Source organism: Malania oleifera, chromosome 10 (assembly GCF_029873635.1).
Source record: "Malania oleifera isolate guangnan ecotype guangnan chromosome 10, ASM2987363v1, whole genome shotgun sequence".
Taxonomy (NCBI): domain Eukaryota; kingdom Viridiplantae; phylum Streptophyta; class Magnoliopsida; order Santalales; family Ximeniaceae; genus Malania; species Malania oleifera.
The window spans coordinates 37,446,215-37,473,570 of record NC_080426.1 but is presented as its reverse complement, the minus strand read 5'-3'; the positions used below and the strand labels follow the sequence as shown (position 1 = coordinate 37,473,570).

General features: G+C 33.3%; 1 protein-coding gene across 1 annotated transcript in view; it reads right to left on the bottom strand.

Annotated features, from left to right (window-relative positions):
• Positions 1 to 737: 737 nt before the first annotated feature.
• LOC131165966 (vesicle-associated protein 1-3) overlaps positions 738 to 27,356 on the bottom strand; it is a 34,367-nt gene continuing 7,748 nt past the window's right edge. The window contains exons 2-8 of the mRNA XM_058124157.1: positions 20,169 to 20,239; positions 19,976 to 20,057; positions 19,388 to 19,503; positions 19,132 to 19,293; positions 18,729 to 18,770; positions 2,931 to 3,008; positions 738 to 1,097 (exon numbers count right to left, since the gene is read on the bottom strand). Of these exons, the coding sequence (XP_057980140.1) occupies positions 984 to 1,097; positions 2,931 to 3,008; positions 18,729 to 18,770; positions 19,132 to 19,293; positions 19,388 to 19,503; positions 19,976 to 20,057; positions 20,169 to 20,239 (665 nt within the window). The 3' untranslated portion in view covers positions 738 to 983. The remainder of the gene's footprint in view (positions 1,098 to 2,930; positions 3,009 to 18,728; positions 18,771 to 19,131; positions 19,294 to 19,387; positions 19,504 to 19,975; positions 20,058 to 20,168; positions 20,240 to 27,356) is intronic.

The window sequence follows — 27,356 nt, the reverse complement described above, 5'->3', positions numbered from 1 at the left end:
AGACTCTAATTATGTGATGTGTCTTTTATAGGACAAACTCTAAGAGCAGTGGGTCAAAGCAGGCAATATCTCATAGAAGTTAGGTCCAACACCATTACATTATATAATGCAAGATGAGTAATCACTGGACTAGAGAGGTTTACAAACTCTTGACACAAAATCGTGAGAAGAGAGGGACAAGAACAGATGGTAAAATGATTTTCATAAAATTATAATATTTCTAGGGGAAAAACACATGAGAACAAAATTTGTTGTACTAGATCATTGTACATGAGGAAACACCAACTTTGGCTCATCTATAAATCACTTACCCTCCAATGCATTTTCTCTGGAAGGTCTTGTTCAATCCATTGAAGGCACAAATGAGGCATGAGATATCACGGAGTCGTTCATCTTCCATCTCTTGGTTGGATGAATTTAGATCACTAGAATTGTTTTGCCCTGTGTTTGAGAGGTATTGAATTTAGATTCCTATGAATTTAAATAAATATAATATTAAATTTTGTTAAAATTCATACAAACCTAAATCCAAACACTGAAATCTGTGCTCATTTTATAATTAAAGTTTAGAACTTTCATGTTAGAAATTTTTAGTTCGAATTGAGAAGACTCAAGTTGAGCTTTCATGGAGGGGTGAAATGCTTCCTACCAATTAGCAAAAAGACGAAGGCGAGAAGATGCAGCTATTAGCAAATCAAAAACATTCCAAGGCAATATGGGAAAACACGCACGGTCGCTAGACTAACTCCAGAGCTTGAGCCTTACCATCCACTAGTCATTGAAAACAAGGAAAATTTGATCCAAGAACAGTCCATCAAACTAAAACAAGACAATAATTCAAGGGAAAATAATACACAATGAAACACTAAATTTTTTTTTTTTCTGGTTGGGGCCTAAGTTCCTAGAATTAAAAATTTTTGGAACACCATTAACGTTCTTTGGGTATCCAGACAACAAATGGCAGATTACTCCAACCGCAACTCTTACGTCTTCTTAACCAAGTACCCAACCAGGATTCCCAGTAGGCCAATAAGCACCACAAAGATGAAGGAGAAGCCACCAGCACGGCTTTTGCTAATTTCTTTTCTCATTAACTCCTGTTTTATAGAAATTCATGTCAAGATAGAGCAGCCGTGAACAAAAAATAAACAAGTTAGTTGAGCTGCAAGTATAAATCGAGAAGCATGGAAACACAAAACCATGGTTTTGAAACCCAAACCAATCATTGTGTGTGCGTGCACGGGAATATATGTATATAACTAATTTAAAAGGATTCATCTAACAAATAACTAATCTATAGCTCAAACAAGTTGGCATGAAAATGACAATGTTTTGATTCAATTATAAATATGTTTAGGGAAGGAAAAAACACTTGTAGGATCAACGGATGAAGAATATAGACCTTCTGGTTTAAGTATCCGCACGTTAAAAAATACCTCAAGTTTCCCAATGTTGTAACAAAGCAACAAGAAAGAACCCGAGCTTGGCTCCTGTGGTTCTTTGCCTGGCTCCCCAAAAAGGATAGACCATCTTTTGTAATTTTCCATGGAGAGGATTTGGGAATGGGTTAGGGGTTCAACGGAATTTTTGGGGAGGCCGGAGGTAGCTCCCACCCAGTTGCTTATATCAGAGAATGGTAGGATGCCACACAGAACAGAAAAATGGAACAGAAGCACGCTAAAAAAACAAACAATGAGAAGGAAGGGGCAACAGCAAGGCAGATCAAGGGAGAGAGGCTGCGATAGACAGATGCAGAAACAGAGAGAACATTACCAGCAACGAACCGGGATGGAGAAAAATGCCAGAGATGAAAATCAGGCTGAGGCATTACAGCTAGGGTTGAGTGGCAGGAAAGGAGGTTCAGCAGATTGTCTTTTAAATAAATAAATAAACCAGTCTGATAGCCCTCTAGCGGCCTAGCCCCAGTTCATTCCAGTTCAACAACGGTTCGTTTTATTTTCAGGTTTTAGCAGTCAACCAAACTGACCTGGGGATCTCTTCCAGTTGAACCTGATTGGACCAACTAGCCTAGTCTAGGTTTTACAACATGGCACAAAACAACAAAATGATGTTGACCCATATACACTGCAAGACATTTATATATTGATTCCATCTATAAGGCCAGAGAGTTTCTCTTCCCTATTTTTTTTCCTTATTTCTATCATTCAGCCTTTTTTGACAGGAAACTTTCTTATCAGTCCCTTACTAATCTAAAATGAGAGGATGTGTTTTACCACAAATCCAAAGTCTTCAAAACTAAGGCTGCTCAGCTTGGTAGCCAGCATAGAAACACAAATATTTACAACCAGGAGAAGTCAAACATGAAATGTCTTCAGAATGCCAGATCCTGGTTCATATGCCAACCCAACTCAACAGGACATGGCAGAATATCTAGGCTAATGCCAAAAACACAAAACCCTCTGTTTCCAAGAAGCCAGAGATTCAAGACTTGACATAGAAGAAAACAGAGCTTTGTTGCAATGTCAACTGAAAATTGAATTATTGAATCCAAGAACATGAAATGACCACATAATATGCTAAACCAGAAAAAGATTCAAAATTCAAATTGAGAAAACAATGCGGAAAAAAACTGAGAATTTTGTGTCCTGGAGAGCCCTACTGTAATGACTAGTTCAAGAATCAATCACACAACATATATATGCAAAAAAACTACCTTTCAGATGAAAAGGAAGTTTCACGTATGTTGTCGGTTAGCAATTCAATTTTAACATCAGAATATGATACCAACTGCATTCAACTTACCTTGCTTTTAGACAGTGAAGGGTCTCATCATAGATAAGAAAGGTGCAAGATGAAACGCACAAAAATATTGTGGAAATAATAATGAGTTCTTGTACATTAAGCATATGCAACAAAGTTAAATTGATCAAGGCTATTCAGTGCATAAACATAATCAGCAGAAATCCTACCAGTTCCTGGCGAAGCCTCTGATTTTGTTGAATAGCAGAATTTTTCTCCTCATTCAATTTAGAAACCATAGACCATGCCTGAACAACAAAAGTCCAATGGAAAATTGATATATACCATAGCAAGGAAATAAAGTAATCAATCTAATGTAAAGCAGTAATAAGAAATCAGGGGAAAAATTTTTATATATAATATAATACATACACACACACACACACACACATATATGTATGTATTCCTGAAAAAGTCATAATAATTTTCTTCTAAACATGATAACAAAGTATTCCTTTGTGGTAAGCTCTCCCCTCTTAACAAATATGCCACGCATTTAAAAGGGTAGCTATTCATAATTTTCACTATTTTTTTAGACAGCTCTGAGCTGAAGAAATATTGTTTAACAATTAAAATGGGCATGGGATAGACTGGGCCAGGGTAACACCCTACAATAACACAACACATGTTGGTACTGCCCCTGATCAGGCCCTCAAAGAACTCCAGACCCTAAAACATGAAAGAGCATATATTAACAAATCTAACACCAATTATACACAAATCATGTTTATTTGGAATCATTAGATCATATTTACATAACTTGATCAAAATTAAAGTGTCGTCAGGTCAGGTCAGGACAGGCCAAGCTGTGGTACCCCCAGCATTTGTATAGACCTATAAAATTGCACAACCATGTGGACTTTAAGCAAATCAGGAGCCACATCTACCAGGGTCACTGGCCTGCTGATGAGATTTTACTTTCGTGATTACATGGTCGTTACTACTGCTGAATAATAATGATAATAATAACACTGCCAACAACAATTAGAAATATGTTGCACGTCATACAAGAAAATTGAATAAAAAGTATCCATTATTTATTGCAATCATGTAATATTTTATTTCCTTGGTGATCCACTATATAATACCTAGGCCAAAATGATCTAAAAAATTTTATTCTCACAAACCCCGCCCAAAAAAAGAACAAAAAAAAGTGAAATAGCCGTGCAACCACTTTAAACCAAGTTCTTAAAGGCCAAGTCCAATTTTGATCCACAATGAAGTATAATCAATGAAAAAAAAGTAATAAGCATTTCAATAATTAATAAAGAGACAAAACAGTGAGGAAGAAATATTTGCATTACTTAACATAGTTGTAAAAAACAACACTCTAACAATATACTCCCACACATGTTGTGGAGCCAGCACTGGCCCTAACTGTGATAAAAATGACCTGGTCCCTAGGAAAATATCATTAATGGTCACTCTAAAATTCATCATGATCAACTAGTAGGTCATATCAGATGATATTTAATGAAGGGATAAATCTAGTAACATCCCCTAAGTTTTCTGAATATGACACTCCAACCCCTATGTTTCTTAAAAATAAAAATTAAAAAAAACCCTAAAATTTAATTTTATTGACAACATACCTTTTGTTAGTCAACTGTTAATCAGCTGGTAAGTTTATGTGACTAAATGAATTTTATTCCTAATATAAAAGGATATTTTTTATGCCTTCATTCAATTGTGATAGGAAAATGACATGAATTTAATAAATGAAATTGATAAAGTCAATGTCAAGTATGATGCCTTGGAAATGGAATAAGCAAATTGGAGACCCATCAAGTTGATTGGCTTGACCAATTAACATCAACACAATAACATAATTATATTGTAATTTAAATTTTTTAAAATATATAAAAAATTAAAAATTACTAATAAATCTTAAAAATACCTAGTAATTATAATGCTATGAAATGTTTGTCTTACACAATTTTCATACAAATTAAATGACTAAAGACATCATAAAACAAATAAAACATAGTTCAATATTTTTAAATTCAAGTAACTTATATGTAAAAAAAGTGAAGAGTAAAATTTCAATGTGTATACTTCATAATTAAAATTATAAAGTTAAATGATAGCCCTTATGTGTGTAAAATATGAACGCTAAATGGATTAAAGTTTTTCAAATTTATATTAAGTTGTCAAACTTTGTTCGAGTTGATCCTTCGATTTTTATTTTTTTTTTATTTCGGTTTCTATGTTATTAAATGTGGCATTCAATTCATCCTAGAAAGTGAGTGGTTCCCAGTTTGACCCCAGTTCGACCAACCAGCCAACCCAGACCATGTTTTAAAACACAGGTCAAATCTCGGTTTCTGTATAGCATTCTAAATTTTCAGATCATTTGAAGAAAACAATGAAGGTCTCAGTGCTGCAGATATATGTATATATATTATGAGACTTTTAATTATTATTTTATGGACAATTTATATATGCTTCTGTTATTTATTGATATATATTATTTCATGGATTCATACGCTATAATGTTATTAATGCCACAAAACATAGAACTATACTCTAATTGGAATTTGTTAGGGAATTCATTGACTGAAATAAGTCATATTGTACAATTTCAGAATGTGGTAATGCACTTTGAACTCCTAAAAACGTAAATAAAAACGTAAATCAAAATATCAAATGTGGATCAAATGAGCAACACATGTCGTGGTCATATCATATACTGATCTGAGCAGGTTGGTTTGACTGGTTAGATTAGGAACTGGTTTGCTTTTTGGGCTGGGGTAAATGCCATACTGCACATCATCACAACCCCAATAAAATGGGGAAAGATTGACAAACATGCGACCCGACAAACCCACTCAAACTAGGGTCAATTAATTAATATAAATTAAATTAAGTTATTCTTTATCCATTTATCATTTACATTTTAGACATAGAAGGACTAACATTCAATTCTATTTAGTTTGTGTAGTACGTGCTTTGAATTTTTAATTTCCGTTTTTTTCTAACACTATCTTTGATAAGTTATTGTAATTTAAAAATATTAAACTATATTTTATTGTTTTTAAGATGTATTTAGTCATTTAATTCGCATGAAAATTGTATACAAACATTTTAGAATGTTATAATTATCTAAGTATTTTTTTATATATTAGTATTATTTATTTACTTTTATTTTTCTATTTATTTAAATAATAATATAATTATGTTATCATACTTATCTCAGCCGATTGACCCTAACCAGTAGGACCAGTCAGAACCTAGAATCAGGGCGTCAAATTCGCTTACCAATTCGATTTTCAAAACACTCTATTTAACTAACCAATTTTCCCAACTTAATTTATTAAATTGATGTCTTTTTTTCTAATTTTCATCTTATGACGATAGAATGAGAGAGTAAAATTGTTTGTTTTTTTTTTTTGGGTATGATTTTTTGTTTTTATGTTGACTTAACTGATGACTAATAAGAGGTTCTTTTTGTCCATAAAATTAAACTTCAGGAGTTGTTTTTGGTAGTTTTCGGAAACTCAAGGGGTGGAATATCATATAGAGAAAACTCAGGGGCTTGCTGTATTTTACCCTATAATAAATGTTTTTCCATACAAACACAAATGACACAGGTCACAGATACTCCAAGGCCAATGCTTATGCCTCGCCTAATATAAATTAATAAACAGTCATAATTCATAAGTTAATGCAACAGCTATGTCTGGAAAAAATCAAGCTAAAAGATTCAGGATGATGAAAAGGGGAAAAAACAAAACAAAAAAAATTGAAGCAACAAATCAACCAAGAGATTGTCCTGTCAGCCATGTGTATGAGAAACAAAATACATTTGTTTCATACCAAATAACTAGTAATAAACAAAAAGTAATATTTATTAAAAAAAAATTGTGTTCATAATGTGTTTTTTTTTTTCGGTAATTGCATTGATAATATGTGTGTTCAAGAGTGCAAAATAAAAGAAAAAAAAGGGGCATGAAATATCCCTTTAATATTGAATTTAACAGACATCAGCTCATCAACTAGCGAAGCTTGGCCAAACAAAATACAGAAATATAAAATCTTGCACAACTTCTGCCTGATGAAAAAACAATACCATCTTAATTTTGAACAGCCATTAAATGCTCACCCCAGTTTATCCTCAATTATATCCTGATGTTGGATAGGGGAATTGGAAGGTTCAATAGCAGATTAGAAAATTATTTCCACCATAAAATAGTGGCTGATAGGAAAATCTTTAAATTGAAAACATCAGGGAATACAAATGGAAAATGATATTTCGAAAATTGTGGACAATGGGAAGATCTGTAAGTTCAAAACATCAGGGACAGCTAAATGACATTGTGAAAATTGTTTCCATCATAAAATAGTGGCTGATAGGAAAGTCTTTAAATTCGAAACATCAGGGACTACAAATGGAAAATGATATTTTGAAAATTGTGGACAATGGGAAGATCTGTAAGTTCAAAACATCAGGGACAGCTAAATAAAATTGTGTCCTTTGGAGATAACAGAAAGAATCTTCTTTTATTGCCACAGCAAAAGACACTTGAATTTCTTTGCAATTGAAGAACTCTGGTCTGCCAAGAGTTCTTCCATTGAACCTGCAGGAACTAAGGACAGCCTCTTGCTGAGACTTTAGGTGAATAAAAAAGGACAGTCTTCTGTTGTGAAATCCCTTGATACAGGGAAACTCAGTTACCAGAGTTTCAGATGGTAAAGAGGCAGCAGGGCTGAGCATTAGGTTGGTGCTGTTAATTCGGTTAAATTTCTGAATTAACAAAATCTTTTCACTAGAAATTTATCCTAATCAAACCAACCAAAATTAGATTTACCAACTAAAAATTTGTCAACCAAAAATTTTGTTCATTAATTCATTTAATTCCAATAACCAAAACCTAGCACAGCAATTTCTGAAGGCCCAAAGATTTTTGAATTATCTCATTACTAGGCCCAAAGCTTTTGAATTCTTTCATCATAAGGCCCAAAAAAATTCCAGATTGTATTTTCAAACCATTTCTTAGATCTTTGTCTCCACTAACGGTGGAAGCTCTCGTATGTGCTCAATATTGTCCTAGACTATTTACCTCTGAGATGTGATTAATAATGTAGAAGAACATGCAGGACTGGAGAGACGTAATTTTAAGTTTTTATTTATTCTTTATTTCACTGTTATTTCAAAATGCATTCTTTATTGTCATGTGTTATTAGTCACAATACATTTTAACTTGTATGTTGACTTCATTCTATGTTTTTAGAATTATTGGCAGAAAACAAATCAACTTCATTGGAACCCACCACCACAATTGTTTAATGATTTCATCAAATTTTATAATTTTTATGATTGTGGTGTGCTGTAATTTACTAATTTTAGCAAGCTATGGGCTTGATATTGCCTACATTGTAGCCTTGTAATGCTTTAATTTGAAGTATGTAATATTTTATGAATTTGGGTTTTTAAATTTAAATTAATTGATATATGGATTTCTATCTTGCTCGTTGTGGCATGTAAGCATCAAGCATCTGACTTCAAGAGGCTAATGATGTTTCATGAGTTTAAAACTTTTAGACTCTTAATTTTGAGTCTTAATGAGGTTAAATTTTGCATAATTAGCATTATACATTTTGGTTGCATGTGAACTATGATGTTTTCTTCTTTTTTTTCCCTGTTATCATTCATTGATATTTCATCCACAAATTTAATGCACATCATGATTAGAATTTCATGCCCAGCCCATTTTTAATGTTAAATTGGCATAATTTAAGGCCTATTTTTCAGTTTCAACCCAACCAAACTGATCATGCTCAGTTTGTTTTAATTTAATGGTCTTGTCTTGATTCACATTGTTTCAAAAACCGAATATTTTGATTTAGGTACAAAATATTGCTCCAAACCAACCAATCCCAAGCCATTCACACCCCTAGGCTCTAGAATTACATGAAAGGTTTCGGTAGTTTCATCAGAGAGTGGGGTTTGCAGGGCATTCCCCAATCTAATGCACAATTTACTTGGTGTATTGCTGATCGTAGGTTGATTGCAACTCAGATCGATAGGTTTTTATTCACCACAGATAGGGAAGAAGCTTTAACTAGTTTTTCCTAGGAGGTCCTTTGGTCTAATCTAGTGAGAGGGGGCATTACAGCTGTTAGGTTTGAGGAATTGTAATTTTGTGGATGTCTCATTCCACCTTTTATAGTCATTTGTCACTTGGCAGGAAGAGTGTGCGGTAGAGGGTTGAGAAAGGGCCCATTTTATGAGGAAATTTAAGCCCCCATTTGGGAGCACTTTAAAAAAAGTGCTTATAACACTTGGCGTTTGGCTTGTATTGTGCAAATTCCAAAACCATTTTTTTTATAACTATTCAAGTGAATTTGACAAGTAATCTAAGATAGCTTTTTGGCCACTTATAAGTGACATTGTTCATAGGCAGAATCAATTTTGTAAATACAAGAAAATTTACTAGCTATTTTATAATTTTAAAAATATATTAGAAGATAATCATATATTATTTCATTATGTATTATAATATATTAATAATTAATGAAATATAATTCAATTGTAGATTGAAGAAGAGGAACCATCTATTAATTCAAATTAGTATTAAAATTTGAAAATACAAATTTACTAATAATATTATTTTAACATAAATTAATATGATAATCAAATATTATAAATATAAATTAACAAGAAGATTATTGTTAATAAAAAATAATATTATATTATTTTTACTTAATAAAAATATTTAAATGTTAATTAAAAATAACAATTGACATAATTATTAATAAAACTGTTAATTAAAAATTCATCATATATTATTTTATTATGCATTATAACCCATTAATTATTGCTAAAATGTAATTAAATTCTAGAATGAATAAAAAGAACAATCCATAAATTTAAATTAATATTAAATTAACTAAAAATAACTTAATATTAATACTATTTTTAACATAAATTAATGTGATAATCATATGTTATAAATATACATTAATAATAAGATCATTGTTAATTAATAAATAATATTACATTATTTTAGTTAATAGAAAATATTTAAATTTTAATTATAAAATTACTATAATTATCATTTAATTTTTTAATTATAAAAATATTAATATTTTTATTTAAAAATACATATTAGTTATTATAATTCAATAATGAATTGAACAAGAACTATTTATTAATTTAAATTAAAATTAAATAAATTAAATTTTAAATTTAATTAATAATATTATTTTTATCATAATATAATATGATAGTAATATGTTATAAATATACATTAATAAAAAGATTATTATTAATTAAAAATAATATTCTTATATTATTTTTTAATATAAATATTTAAATTTTAAATATTAATATGAAAATAATTATTAATAAAATTCTTAATTAAAAAATATTAAATAACTGTAATTCAAAAAATGTTCAAAAATAATTATATAGTACCCTTTAATAAAGTAAGTATTCAAATACCACTTATTTTAAACAACCAAATACTACTTATAACTTTCAGCACTTTTTCAATTCAACACTGATTAGCAACACCTATCAAATTCAATTCATTTTCTAAAAAGCACTTCTGCATAAGCGATTTCAAACGATACCTAAGCACATTAAAGATAAGTCAACAGTTTGAATACTCTTAAGAATCCAATGATGTGTGGGTTGAAAAGAGAGTGAGCAAGAGGCTCTCTTACAAAGAATTTGCTTGGGAGACTAGTTCATCTGTTAATAAGTTAGACAAGTTTTACTAGGGAAGAGGCTAGTTGGAGGCAGAAAACTAGATTAAAATGGGTTAAAGTGATAGTAACAGTAAACTTTGTTAGCCCAAAGATTTCATTAACCTGGTTTTGATGATAACAAACTATTATGGACTAATGGTTTTGTGCTTAAGTTGTGTTCTAGAAAATTAAAGTCATTAAAGTTGAAGAAAATTTAAAGAAATGAGAGAAGATATTGAAGACTTTAATTGATTTATTTATAGTGTTTTTCTCTCATTTGTATTGTACGTCACTTGTAAAATTATGAGAACACATAAGGCATAGAACAAATGAACTTAAAATGGAAAATTGGAACAATTGGAAAACCAAATCCCTGCCTTATGCTAGCAGCGGTTGACCGGCCCAGGCAAAGACCAAAGGAAGTCAACAAGCCCCTGAAGGCGGTCGACCAATCTAGCATCTCTTGCCTACAACAATCTTCTACTTGTCTCTTAACAGCTAGAAAGTTGTTGACTAGACCCAGTAAGCAGCCAAACGATCTGACAAGCCAAAAGGATCCAACGGGCATAAAACGGCTAATTTTCATCCAAACTCTATATATACACCCTCCTAAGCCTTGAGAACATTAGAGAACAGACCTATATTAAATATCAAAGTGCTTTTGCTTTCATTCTCCCTTTGTGCTATTCATTGCCAATAATTGAGAGAACACTTTCAAGCTATATCTCGATTATTCATTGAGAGTTTGTCCTTAACTTCAAGTTGTAAATCTTCCTTCTGAAGAATTTGTTTTTGTAAGCTTTGTTGATTTGGTTGCCTTGGTCTCCAGAAAACAAGGGGTGTAATTGGTGTCTTTGCTGCAGTGAACGCAAGGGGGGTTAGTGAAACCTGGTTGGTCTTGAGAGAGTGGACGTAGGCCAGTTTTCGAGCCACTATATAAGAATTTACAAATTTCTCTTCCCTTCTCTCTTTAATTTGCTTTTATATTCGTGTGAATTGCTTGGTTGGTTTAATTGCTTTAAAGTTTGTATCAAACACTAATTTTATTAAATCCTATTCACCCAAGGTGACTTAACGGAGGAATATCATAGGCTTAAGAACTCTATTTAAGAGCTTGAAATTAATGGGGCACTGTAATTAAGAATACCAAGTCTATTGTTGAGGGGATAAAAAATTAGAGCCTTTTCAGTTGAAGGTAACACTCTGGTTGACAGGTTGCATTGGAGTTCTATAGCTGAGGGTAAAGCATCTTAATGGGGTTTTTTTTTTTAGGAAAAAGAGAGGAGAGTCATGTGAGTTTTTCCCCTCCCACTACCTGACTTGGCCAAAAAAAGAAAAAAAAGGAGAGTGGTTTTTTTGAGATGGAGAAAAACAATGCCACTGGACCAGATGGTTTCATAATAGCTTTTTTGCAATGGCTTTGGGACGTTTTGAAATGTGATCTCATAAAAAGGTTCTTAATGAGTAATTTGATAATGGAGTAGTGGGAAAGAATTTTAAAATTTTTAATTCTACCTGCATTATCCTTGTGCCTAACTAGGACTGGCCATCAAAGTTTGGCGTTGTAGGTACATTTGTCAGATACCGCTCTTTACAACATTTTGGCTGAATTTCTCTCCAACAAGCTGGCTGAAGTTCCACTGGACATTGTTTCTCAAGAGCTTATTGGGGGGTTGTTAGATTCAAGATGTAGCTTCAATAGGTAATGAGGTGGTGGAGGATGCAAGAAGATAAGGAAGAAAAGGAATTGTTTTGAAATTGGATTTGGAGGCATGTATGGTTGCATTCATTGAGATTTTCATCATACAAAGTTCTTTGGAGAGAGGATTCTACGATCTCATGGAGAAAGTGAACCTGTGGTTGCCTATCTTTTACAATTTTCTTTCCATTTTTTTTATAGAAAAAGAAGAGATCTAATGAAAGAAGAAAGAATGTATAAAAAGAAGAATAAGAAATTCTCCTATGTAGAAACAAAATCAAATCAAATCAAATCAAATAACTACAATGAAAATAACACAGCCTGCTGACCTCGTTGTAATCTGAAAAACATGCCCCAAACAACCAGCTGCAAAAGACCAAACCAAAGCCATATAATGGATCCTATCCTAAAGCAAAGAACACGTCATCTTCTTGCCCACAAAGATGTATGCATATTTGAACCAAATTCCCAACAAACGTACAAAAATCCCACATCTCCACTAAGTCAAGCCATCTCTACTATCAAAACCTGTATAGGAAGTAGAAAACAAATCCTCCACCTACCAACAAACCCAGTTCGCTCCAAATAAACCAAGCAACTTAATCAAACCCTCCAAGAGAAAGAACAGAGAAACAGAAAAAAGAGAAGTCAATTTTGAAACACAAAAAAAAAAAAAAAAAAATTTGGGGGGTGGGGGGGGGGGGGGGGAGCCTATATCTTGGTTTAAAGCTTAGGATAAATGTCTTAAAAGGCGAGGCTTTTTACCCTGGATGAGATGAGACATAAGTGATAAGGCATAAGCCTATAGGGGAATTTAATTTATTTAAAAATTTATAAAATAAATTTTATATATTATATCTAATAAAAAAATTTATCAAACGAATTATGAAATCATCTATATAAAATGATAACATTTCAATTTCACACTACTCCAGCCAACTTTATCCATAAATTGCAGAAGCCACAGCCACATGCCTGTCCAAGAAAGCAAAATTACTAATGGGCTATTGTCCCAGCCAAAATGAAGGAATAAAGCATGCTGCTTGAGAGAGTCCTAGGCCCAGCAACATCTCTCATAACCCAAATTCCAGCACTTCAGCCCTAGACTCTCTTTAGCACTTCTCACACAGATCATCCCAGAGAAAATTAAATACAAAGGGCTCATTGAGATTAGAATACGGCATCATATCACACACAAAAGGCTTTTCAAGATCAGAGAGAGAGAGAGAGAGAGGATTGGAGACACTCGCCAAAGGGAGACTAGGGTGGACAGTGATCATTGGAGAAGCTTGCCAAAGAAAGAGGAAGTTTGAGGTTGTCAAAGAAGCTACCAGCATGTGACCATCAAGAAGAGGGTAAAGGGTGGGCGACGGCAGTTCATCTCTTCCTTTCATGCTGTGGAACAAACAAAGGGCCTACGATCCCCAATCTATTCTTTTGCTTTTATATTTCTCATAAGAAAATATATAAATTGTGTTCCTATTATGCATGCATCTTCTTTGGCAAGGCATCAATGGCGTGCTTTTTCTCATAGGCATATACCTAACAAAAGGAGGGAAAAAAGAAATATCAAAACTGCTCCTTTTAGAACTAAGCCCCATTTGGTTTGCAGAATCAGGCTTTGGAATGGAATCAAATTCAAAAGTGTGATTCCAATTCAGGCATTTAGTTTGCAGTTTCAACAACAGAATCCTATTTTGGCCAAAATACTAATTCCACCATTTGAGAGAATGCTGATTTGCCTCTAACCCATAGGAATCACCATTCAGTTCCTGCCTTAATTTTCAGAAGACCACTATCCCCATAAAAAAAATACAATAATACCAAAAAAATACCCATCAATTAAACTACCCAAATCATAACATCGAAAATACCCTAGCATCACATGCGTCTCACTCATCTCTTTGTGGCCAAAATACTAATTCCACCACTTGAGAGAATGCTGATTCACCTCTAACCCATGGGAATCACCATTCAGTTCCTGCCTTTATTTTTCAGAGGACCACTATCCCCCTAAAAAAAATACAATAATATCGCAAAAATACCCATCAATTAAACTACCCAAATCATAACATTGAAAATACCCTAGCATCACATGCATCTCACTCATCTCTTTGCTTGGAGAGTCCTCCCTCCCCCTCTCTCTCCCCCCCCCCCCTCTCTCTCTCCCCCCTTTCTCTCTCTCTATGGCTGATTCTTGCACCGCATATTTTTTGACATCACTGCACATTCTGTAGACGTCCCTATGCCTCCAATATGCAACATATTTCAGAATCTGTGAAGGATTTGAGCCCTTGTTATCTTTTTCAAATAAGGAAATCCTCAGATCATGATAATAGGTTTTAATAGGGAGAGAGGAGTGTTTTGTGGAGATTTTCATTGGGATTGAGACTTCCAATCTAGAATTTTATGCCTGGATTGATAATAAAAATTGTTCAGAATTGAATAGTAAAACAAGCGTGAGCTTTCTTAATGATGATGGTGGTATGCACAGATTAGAAGTGAAGTGCAACCAAAGGGCTGCCTGCCAGCATGAATAGGAAAGAGTGGTCATCAGAACAGTGGGTTTACGTTATGGCAATTTTTAAAACAAAATAATAATAATAATAATAATAATAATAAAGTTATATAATTTGAAATATTTCAAAAATGAATAATTATTTTGAACGGATATTTTCAGAAACTGACCAACTTTTCATTCAATCCCAGTCAGTGCAGTCACAATCCAGGAACACCAAATGTGGGAATAGAATTCAAAGTGTGATTCCAACAGAGATCACGTGCGCCTAACCAAACCAATAATCACATTCCAACATTGATTCAGTTTCAGCCTTAATTCCATTCCTGCCTCAATTCCTTTCCTGCCTAAATTATATTCTGCGAACCAAACACAGGGTAATTCCTTTTGAACAGAGAGCCTTCATGCATTTTGGTTCCAAAAAGCCCTAAGCATACCTCAAGGCGCACATTGAAAATGCCTTCGAAAACACTGACTAAGATAATAGGTAGAGGGATGGACAGAGGTTTAGCAAATGTGATTCGAATGGGGTCTAAAAAAATTTTCCATTTCAATACTACAATTCTCAGAGTATACAACACTTTTTTTGTTAAGAGGATATGAGAACTTTTGTAATGTGTTAACAATTTTACTATTCTTTGAGAAAGTGTACCGAGTTAAAGATCGATTTGTATAGCAGTGGAGTGGTAGGGATTCATGTAGATTCAGATGTTCTCTTTTGGAATGCTTTGGTGGCAGGTTGTTGTGTCTTCAGTTGGCCTTACTTACCCAGGTCTTTCCTTAAGAGGTAATCGCATCTTCTTTTGGAGCTTGGATGTATGAGGAAGTGTCTAGGAGGTTGGATGGGTGGGGAGGTTCAGGCCTGTCTCTCTTCTATCTCATTTTATTATTCGACTCAGCATAGGATTCCTTCCTATCAGGGTGGCACATATATTAGAATAGTTAAATGAGAGATTTCTCATGGTCAGGGGTGAGGAAAGGACCATAAATCACCAATTTGGGCAAGGTTTTTATGTCTGAAAAGGAGGGAGGTTCATGTCTAGATAATTTGGTGTCTAAAAACATCTCCTTGATGGGGAACCGGTTATGGTGGTTACTTCTAGAATCTGAGCCCCTATAGCAAAACGTAATTCATATTATGCTCCAACAGAACATGTTGGATGCTAGAGTTGGGGACAATGTTTTTTTTTCTTCTTTTTACTTTTTTGATAAAAAGTTGCAGGTAATTGTTACGTCTTCTGTTCTTCAATACCTAAGAGTCTTTTCCCCACAAATTCCTAATAATTTTTCCCTTGCTCACTACCGATAATGGGGAAAGGGTGTATATGTGGGTGGACGAGTTGGAGATGTCCCTTTGTTTCAAGAATTTTCTTGTCTTTTCCATCTGTTCAATCCATAATGTGTATATATATAAAAACAGAAGCTCATTCTGAGCAATCCATGTGTCCACATGGCAATGTTCAATAATTTTTTTTAAAACCCTTCCCTTCGTTCATTGCTTGCATTGGTTCATAGCCTCTTCCCATCCCTTCGTTCACTGCTTGCATTGCTTCATAACCTCTTCCCACGACTGAGCCTTTTCATTCCTTATCTCTTCATTCACCGCTTACATTGGAAACTTCACAGCCTCTTCCCAAGACTGAGACATTTCATTTCCCAACAAGTTGAAGACTTTTCCTCCTTCCATAGAGCCAATTGGCCCAATCCAATCATTCATTCATAAATTCACTTCAACGCAATTTTGATCAAGCAAAAAAAGAGAAGGAAATAGGGATAATTGCAAGATTTGTAGTCTCTGGAAGACAATGACTCAGTCCCATCAACAGATCATGATGCTGCACAATCAAAAACCTCCACAACTACGCAGTCCATCCTTTGTAAAATCAAACATTCTAATACTGGCGATCAACCACCAGACTTTCCAATTCCAGGCTATCATTGATTTCACAAAGATGGTTCTTGATTTTGAAATTTGCAGGGAATGGAAAACAACAATTTTTTGTTCTTTTTTTTCTACTTGCTCTGGAAAGTGTTTAATTTTGTTGGTCTTTAAGTCATATTCAGCTGTTGAAGATACATGGGTATTGGAGATGCATCCTGAAGCAGCCAACGATGGATCTGAGTTTCAGTCTCACCAAAGCCCAGATGTTATTTCCAATTACGCAGTAGCCAATCTGTGCCAGTGGCAAATCAATTAATTTTATTTTCTATCATAGTTGTCAAATCGAGATTCACATCGTGAATTGATATTCCAATTTTGGGAATTGAGAATCAAGAATCAAAACAAATCATAAGATTCGGTACACATTTTCAGAATATATTCTAAATGACATGCATATATCGGTATAAAACAAGAAGCGAAATAGTAAAATACATTTAAATCTTGATCATAAAAAAATCATATACCATGTTGCATGCTTTCCTAAGCAAATGAAAAGTAAAAGATTGTGCCAGGAAATATCAACAAAATGAATTTTACGCTGTTTAAGAGAAGGAATCAAGAAAAAATAATAAAAATTTGAACTTTACAATTACTTTTAAAAAAATTCATGCATATTCTTTCTCAAATAAAAAAAATTAAAAAATTAAAAAAAAAAACCTAAAAAAACATAATAATTGAACAAACTGCTAAAAAAACCAACTTTTGAATCTTAACTACACAACAAAACATGGGTACCACCTTAGCGATGAGTGCTCCACCCCTTCTTCTCAATGGCATAACACTGTACTCCTAGAGTGACTAATAGTTTTGTGAAGGCAGCATAAGACCTAAAGTTCTATTTTCTCCTTTTTCTTAGCACAAAATTAATGTAGGCAAGGAATGGAAGGTAATCTTGCAAAAATAAAAGCAATAAAAAAGAAACAACTGTTGTTTTTTAAGGTTTAAAACTATTTGGATTTGTTAGGATATGATAGGTCTAGAATCATGTGAATCAATAGAATCGGATCGATTTGCTAGATTCATGAAGCGAATCAATAGATTCAGCAACAATTGAGTTGTTTATAGATTCGTAATGAGATTCAAATCAATTTAGCATATGAATCAAATTGCAAAGATTATGATTCTAACTACTATATTTTCTATTTTTAAAAAGAAAAAAATAAATCATCAAAAAATATTAATATAATTTTATAAATTTAACTAATAATATACCATACCGTGCATCACATGGGTTAGTGTCTAGTTTGCTTAATGCTCATGCTCTTTTTTTCCCCCCTGCAATGTAGAGTGAAGTCTTGCAATTTTCATTTTCAAAGCAAGAACAAATGATTAAATTCATTTGATGAGATTCTTGGGTTTTCCTTGCTTTTTGGGAAGGGATAAAAGGAGTTGAGTTAGATGCTTCTAAGAACTTGCAAATCTTCCTTCACTCATTTAATATGTATTTCTATAGCAAACCTTTTCTTCTTTACTATTTGAATTTTGTTAAACTAAGATTACCATCAAAATAATTTCACTTGGACTCCAGTCCCTTCATAGGCTCAATACTAATGATCTGCTTTAGAAAAGAAGACCAAATAAAGCTCTTTCACCTTGTGTGTGTGTGTGTTGCTATCATTTGTTTTCACAATGTCCCTTTTCTGAGTACATAGAATAAATTTTTTTTTTTTTTGGTGAACGTCAGCCAGGCCCAGCTTTCGAAAGCTTTTCTATCACTTGGTTTTGGGATTTGGGGAAGAAGGAGAGAGGAACCTCTTTGGAGAGACTAAAGTTTTGTAATTATTTGCTGTATTTGGTTGGAGTATGATGTGAGAATCTTCAAAGGGTCATAAATTGTACTTGTTCGATGGGTTAAAGAATGATGTGGCATCGCATAATTATCAAAAAACATTCATACACAAATCAATCATAAATTTAAAAAACTACACCTCAATTAATTTAGAAGGTAAAGATTGGAAGATGTTATACTCATTTTCTTGGAAACAGCATGCAAACTCTAAACAATATAAAATATTTTGTACACGCAAAGTCATAAACTTTTATCATAAATAAATAAAAGATATTAAAATGTTAGAAAGAAAAAAATAAGGAAAAGGTAACGAAAGAAAGACAGTTACCTCTGAAGATCCATCCTTGGGCTCGTCCAGAGATCTTGAGACCTGAAATATATAAAATGTAAAATGCATTACAGGATTTGTCAAAAGAGTAAAATTACTGTGTCCACAACCTTAAGGTTTGGAGGTCAAGTAGCTGCTAACATGGTAAAAATGTTGAAGGTCTCTGAATCAAAATGTTGATCAACTCACAGCCCAATTAAAAACAAAAATTCCACATGCTGCCCACACATAAGAGTGCTACAGAATTGTTTAAATGAGTAAAAATGACTCACTATTCACAATCTTTTAGGCTTTTGGAGTCGAGCATAGGGGAAACATATGCAACCCAATTTGCAGTTAGCCTTCCCTCAATAGATTTTGGAATGGAAAAACCTTGAGCAGGACTGACAGAACAAAAACTTACAGCATCAAAAGGTGAAACATTTTGATTCCCATTCTCAAGCACCGATGCCATGGGCGAAGATCCTTCTTCAGATCCTTCGGGAACTGGTGAGGGAGGATTGGCTGGAATGTAAACAACCCGCAATTTAAACTCCTCGACAACCTTCCCATCTTCTTTGTTAAACTACAAAAACAAATTTATGCAGAAACTTAAGCCCAAGAAAATTAACATACTTAAGACAATCCTCACAACAAAGAGAAACAGCAAATTATCCAACCATTTCTGGGGTTATGTCCTTGGTTGCTGCACCATTTGGTGCAGCAACACTCTGTAGGAGGAATTTGTCCTTGCACTGCATATCAGACGGTGCCTCTTTCTGGGCTTGCATGGTCACTAACAGGATACAAGCCAACACCAAACACCAAGAAACATTACATCAAACAGAAGATAACAAGTAATGAAATTCATACAACTCATCATCAAATTAATTTATAATGCCAAAAAAAAAAAAGGAAAATTTTACCAAGAAAAAAAAAAACATCATCTACCTAAAGGAGCAGTGTCCATAATTAGCAAAAAATAAACTTCACACACAACATTCAAGCAATTCCAAATAAATAACTAAACAAATAAATAAGATCTATCATCTAGAAATATTAAATATTTAACCATGAAAAGTAGCACAAGAGAAAACTCTTAACAAAACGCTAAGAAAGATGTCAAATTTCTGGCTATAAAGGTAAAATTCACTCAACCTGTCCATGGAGCAATCTAAAATTACATGAACAAAATTCACAACAGTTAAAAGCTAAATCAAATGAAACATCAAATAAAACACTACAGTAAGAATATACAGCATCATTACCTGTAACGCTGCACGATGCCCCAGGTAAAACAATTCCAGTGTTTGGACGAACACAGTACTTTTTGGGGTTGGTTGTTTTGACCTTTCATTTACAGCGTCCATCACTTAATTAGACAAAATATAAGCAATGTGCAATTACATAAGAAATCAAACCTAAACAAATTAACATACAAAATAACAACTCAAAAACTACCTTGAAGGCTACATACTGATTTGTCTTATTGGTCAATTGCATGGAACATGAACTCTGCTTTTTCAATTCAACTGTAAAATGCACATGTGAAATAATGCATAAAATCAGCATGCAACCAAGAAAATTCCAGCAAAGGAGACAACTTTAAAAGTTTGTAGAAGAAACAAAAGGAGGAAAAATTATCAATAACAATCATTGATTTGGTGGGTTGACAATGAAGGAAGTTGAACCAGGGAGTTGAATTGAATTTCGAGTTTGAGTATTGGCCACAGTACAATAGCAATGCTGTTCACATCACCACAGAACAAGCATTCTCTACAATAATGCAACAGTGCATCTCATGGTGCAATTTTCCCGCATTACTAGGACGATTACTGTAAGATTTTTTGGATCTTTATTTTGAATTACTTCTAGGTGGAGTTTAGTTCACAGTTGGAATCAGAATCAGAATTGGAATCGGAGTCCACAAGAATCAGAAACAGAATGTGGGACTTCTCACTTATGTTTGGTTCCACACAGAATCGGAATTGAAATTATATTAGTGTTTGGTACATATAGACATAGGAATCAGAAATGAGTCTAATTTATCAATTATGACATTATAATATAAAAATTTATTCAATTAATTTAGTATGAAATAATAACATTATAAATATATAAATATTATATAATACTATTTTAATAAATTATACAATAAAACCATTTCAATAATCATGTATTTGATTCTACTAAGCAATTTGCAATTTACATACTATATTTTATCATATTTCTTTGTTATTAGCATTTTGTTTAACTATATTAATAATATACATTTCATCTTATATTTTATAATTATCATATTTTAATATTTAATTTATTATATGTCAAAATATCATCATATATTAATATTATATCATAGTTTATTATTTAATATAAAATAATAACATAATAAAAACAATAACCGTAGCATTATATGTTATTATACAATAGTATTATACTCTTTTATATATTATATCATTATTAAATTTTACTATTATGAATTTGTATTAATAATATTAATAATGAATATTTTATATATATCATAATATAATAAATAAATAATCATACCAAAATTATATCATAGTGTTTTAAAATTTAATACTATGATCTTATTTTTAACATGTTATAATTTTACTACATATAATAGAAATATTAATAATAATGGCTATCATATTTTATATTAAAATTATTATTATGTATTTATATCAAACGATATCATAATATTAATATTATTTTTTAGATTTATGTAAGGTATGTTGCATTATATAAATATTATTTTTTAACTTTATGCAATATATATTACGTTGTATTATATATAATATTATATTATAATAAATATGAGCCTGTGTATATTTATTATATAATAGTATTATATTCTTTCGTATACTATATCATTATTAAATTTTATTATATGTTTATAAGTGATGACAACAATAAATATTTTATTTTATTTTATTTTTAAAATTATAAATAATAATATAATAAACAATGATCATACTGCAATTATATCATAATATTTTAATATTTAATACTATTCTATTAATTTTTATATGCTATAATATTGTTATATATAATAATAAATATTAATAATGTGGCTTAATTAAAACATATTATTATATATTTATATTTATTGATATCATAATATTAATATTATTTTAAAATTATGTAATACATATTATATTATATAAAACATCACATTTTAATGTGTAGGGGCGCATGTATATACATTATAATGAGTAGGATAAAAATATTGTGTTTTTAGAAATCAGGATTTGATTCCATAAGACAGAAATCAAAAAGTAGCAAAAAGGGGAATCCAATTCCTGCGTGAAATGGGAATAGGAATCCGATTACTACAAAACAAATGCTAAGAATGACCATCAATCATTCCGATTCTGATTCCTGGAGTTAATTCCCAACTACCACACACCACCTTCGAGTTTCCTTCTATTTTATCTAGACAGTTATGTATTGCAAAGTCAGTTTATTTTGATGCTTGAGATCAATTATTGATAGGTTTATATTAAGATAGCAAGAGTCCTATATAAATTATAAGCTGTACGCTCTAATTTTCTCAGCAGTTCAGTCAACTGATATCATTAACAAAGAGAGAAAGGAGTACAAGCCAATGGATGACAAGAAGTTCTCAAGATTTCTTTTTAGAGAGAGAAGAAAATCATTAAGAAGAAAGTACAAAGAGGATGAGAAATCCTCACAAAGCAAAAGAAAAGCAAAAACAAGCAGTACTCTGGAAACCAAAAAAATAAAGCTAATTGAGCCAAGCGATCATGCTAAAGGTGATCATGCTTAAGGTCAAAGAAGACAATACCACTGTTTTAAAAAGTGAATGTGTAAGGTGAAGCATTTTAGTAAGGGGAGGCATAATGCTTTTGAGAATTTTATTTTTTGATGGAAATATGTAAATATATTACATATATTTTATTTTAAAAAATTTAAGAAAGTTACAAATAAAATGTAAAAAATAAAATATAATTTGCAAACAACTTTTTTGGCCATTCAAAACTACTAACTTGAATTCATTAAGTAAATCATGCGAAGATAGTTATAACATTACAAAGTTCAAATTATTTTCAAGATATATGAAGCAACTCTCAGTTATTTTGGAAAGATAAGAGATTGAAGAATGATTGAGACTAACTCATATTAGGACATCCATTTCATATAAACATGTGATTAAAATTTTATAGCTATATCTAACTTAAGATTCACATCCTCAAAATGCATAAGCCTAACCTAAAACATAGTGGAAGGCGCGTCTTTTGTAAAAAGTGCAAAAGCCTATATATTGGTCTTTTCGGAATTTGGTTTTTAGGCTGAGTCAAGGCGTTTTAGGCACAACCCATCTTGAGGCAAGCCACAATTCAGACTTTTTAAAAGACTAGGCCATACTGCCAAAACATCCGGACCCGATAGTAAACACCAACAAGGAAGCCAATATGTGAGTGTGTGTGTGTCCCAGATCAGATTTACAGATGAAGCACAATCACGAAAAATCATTCTTCTCCAACCAGATCAACAAGAAGTCCTCATCATGAATGTTGGAAAAGAATATGTTATTTTAGTGATTAGGTTGTGTGAGTGGAGGTATTTTTGTCCTCAATTCTTCATTATCATTACTACTATATCAGAAGGCAGACCTGGAACCGTATGTAGGGTCCAGGAAACTGCTACCCAATTTTTCCTCTTCTTCTCCTCTCCATCTCTAACTTCACAACAAGGTATCAGAGCAGTAATTGCTAAATTTGATTTATCTGAACGGCTTTTGACACTTTGTTCTTTGATTTTTTTTTTCCCCCTAATCAGACCTCAAGTTTGATTTTTTTAGAGTCATATAGGGACACTCTTCCTCATGGTTAGTCTGTGCAGCATCCTTGATAGGAAGCTGTGTGTTTTCATGGTGGTTTGCTGATGCGAAGTCAGTTATACTCTGTTTCTAGGATACTGTTGATGCTGTTCCTCTGTTCCACGCACTACTATCAATTGAGCTCTGTTTGTGGTTTGCTGATGATGCGTTCGTGATTGATTGATCGCAATCTTGTATCAATTGCTGATTTGTATCTAATGGTGTTTGATGACTTATTTCCTGTCCTTTGCCTGCATCACTTCGAGCTGCTGCCAGACAGAATGCCTGCAGCTGCTGCCAGGATGTTTATTAAGTGCCTGCACTACTTTGTTGTGGTCTGCCCTGTTCTTTGTGGTTAAGTAATTCCTCCTCAGATCATCAGTTCTGTGGACATAGCTTCCTCTTGAAGTTCTGGATTTTGGACATTCTGAAGTGCTGTGAGTTCTGGATCTTTTTGAAGTCCTCAAATGCTGTTCTGTGCTAGTATTGCTGCCTGACTCCTTCTCAAGGTTCTTCCCATGCTAATTCAGCCATGCTTACTGCCTCTAACCATGGTAGGGGATAGGACAAAGACAAGGTCTGAATTTTGGTCGAGGCAATGGTAGTGGAGTACATCATGGCAATTCCCGCATTTGCACACGTTGTGATAAGGACAATTATGTCGCTGAACACTGTTGGGATCTCCTTGGGTTACCAACTTGGGCCAATAAGTCTCTTGCCGATGATGATCCTACTATTGACACCTCAAAAGCACCTAACCACTCCAATAGGGAATCAAGTACACCATCTCCCATGGCCAGGGAGAAGTATAGCAATCATGTTTGTGTGGTCAAAAACTCTAAACTAAGTTTTCTACATTTAGGGCTATTGTGGCCTATTTAGGTACAACTAGGCTTCTTGCCTCTTCATCCTCCTCACCTTGAGTTATAGATTCTGGTGCCTCCTCCCATACTACTAGTCCTAATTTGTTTCAGACCTTGAAGCTCACTACTTTACACTCTTAGGGTTACTCTTGCTGATGGTTTGGTTACCCCAGTTTCTGATTGTGGTGACTTTCTTTCAATTCCTTCTTTTCCTCTTTCCACCACAGTATATGTGCCTAAATTTACACTGAACCTATTATCAATTAGTCAGTTAACCAAGTCTCATAACTATTTTGTGACCTTGTTTCCTTCTCATTATGTTATTTAGGATTTCCAAATGACGAGGATTGGTGGAGGATTTGAGAAGAAAGCCCATACAACTTTAAAGGCGGTCGTGGTGGATCAATTATTGTCACACAGCTTCCTCAATTTCTACTAATGGTGTTTCTTTTGACCAGTGGCACGCTCATTCAGGTCATCAATTCCTTCAAAACTATAACAAGTTTTTTCCATGTTCAAGTTTGTTTCTATTTTTGAGTGTCCTGCACGTCAATTTGGGAAAGCATATTAGGACATCTTCTCTGTCTAGATTCGAAGTTTTGTCGTAAATCATTGTTTTCTCTTTCATTTAGATATTTGAGGTCCATGCAGAGTCAAGAATTTGAGTGATCATCAATATTTCATGTCCTTTGAGAATGATTTTCACATGACTTAAATCCATTTGTTAAAAAAAAGATCTACATTTTTTTAACCTATTTATGCAATTCTGCTGAGAAATAAAAACTCGGTTAGGCATCAGTATTCAAATTTTTGATCTGATAATACACCTGAATCTGCTCATAATTAGCTTCAATCTTTTCAATTGGCCAAAGATTATTCACTGAACATCCTGTATACAAACCCCTACAGAGTAGCTGAATGAAAAATAGACATTTACTTGACATAGCAGAGTCTCCACTCCTTATGCATGTTCCTAAATCCTTTTAGACTGATGCTCTTCTTTCTGCTTGGATGTCATCTAGTGTTTTACAAGACAATACCCTTCTCCTTCATGTACCCTATTGTGCCTTATGTCTACACATGTTTCATGTTCCACATACTGGTCAGAACAAGTTATATCCTCATGCTATTAGTTTTGTATTTATCAGGTACTCGAGAACTCATAAAGGAGAAAGATGTTATGATCTCCACACTTGTGGGAGATATGTTAGTGCCGATGTCACTTTTTTTTAGGAAACACCTTATTTTACTAGTGTCATGTCCTCCTTGGATGAATCTATTTTGAGTCCATAAATGATTTATGGTCCCTCCCCCCCTCCCCCCCCCCCCCCCCCCCCCCCCCCCCCTTTATGTGTAGATCCTCTTGTTCCTACACTTATCCCTCTTGAGAAATCTTCTGCTCCTTTCCAAATCCTTTAGAAACTCACCTAGAAAAGAAAATTTTGTTTATAAACGACGTAAAGCAAGCACAAACATCACTACCACCATGCAACTGCCTCTTTTACACATTACTGTTTCAACTTCTAGTCCTAGAGATCCATCCACCATGACTTGGATCTGCCCATTGCACACCAAAAAGGTACACAAACATGTACTCAGCAATCCTTAATTGCTTATGATCATTATGTTTCAGTTCTCCACCTTCCTAGTCCTAGTGTTCTTTTGCCCTCTCTATTTCCTCTGTTTCTATCTTGCACATTGAAGTGCTTGCTAAACCTAGGCAAAAGCATGCAATGGATGTAGAAATGGGTGCCTTAACCACTTGAGGGACATGGGGCTTAGTGGATTTTCCTTACGGCAAGTAGTTGGTTTGATGTCGTTTGTCTACACCATCAAATATCTTCCTAAAGCCTCTATCAAACTTGCCAAGGGATATACTCAAGCATATGGTATTAATTATTTTGAGACCTTCTCTTATGTTGCTCGACTAAATTCTATACGCATATTATCTCGTACTTAATTTTAATGGCCCTCATACCGATTGGATGTGACAAAAGACTTCTTGTATGGAGATCTGCAGGAAGACAGCATGTTGCCCAAAGGGAGGATGGTAAAGTATGTGAGTTGCATAAGGCCATTTATGGTCTTAAGCAGTCTCCTCGAGCTTGGTTTGACAAATTTAGTGCGATGGTTTTCTCATTTGGCTTTATCTAGTGCTACTCCCCTGCAAAAAGGAGACAAGTGAGGTACTTCTCGTAGTTTATATTGATGATATCATCTCACTGACCAAAGCAATTTTGCACATGACACCAATATTGCACATGTTAAATAGTGGCTTCAAGCAAAGTTTAAAATCAAGGAATCAGGTATTATGTGTTAATTTTTTGGTATTGAGATTGTACAATGTGAGAATGTGTTGAATTTATCTCAACAAAAATATATGTTGAACTTGCTAAAAGAGGCTGGTTTGTTGGGAGCTAAACCAGTTGATCCTCACATGGATACCAACGTGAAGTCATCTACAAATGTTGGATGTTGGAGCGACTTTGAATATAAACATCGATTTAGGCAATTGATTAGCAAAAATCTACTTGATTGCCACTAAACCTGACATATCTTTTACAGTGGGACAAAGAGTCAGTTATGGAATATCCTTAACAACCACATCATGATGATGTTTACACTGTTTTATAGTATCTCAAAGGCTCTCCTAAGAGGTTTGATATATTGCATTGGAGAGAACATGAGATACTCTAATGCAGATTGGGCTAGCTTTACTCATGATCAAAGGTCTACAACACTATACACTTGTACGAGGCAATCTTGCTACCTAGCATGGTAAGAAACAAACAGCTATAAAAAGATCTAGTGCTAAAGTAGAATATCAAGCTATGGATCATACTACAGGTGAGCTTATACGGCTGAGGTCTCTTATGCGAGAGATGGGATTCGTGCTAACAGAGCCAATGGATATGTTTTGTGATAATCAAGCTGCCATTTATA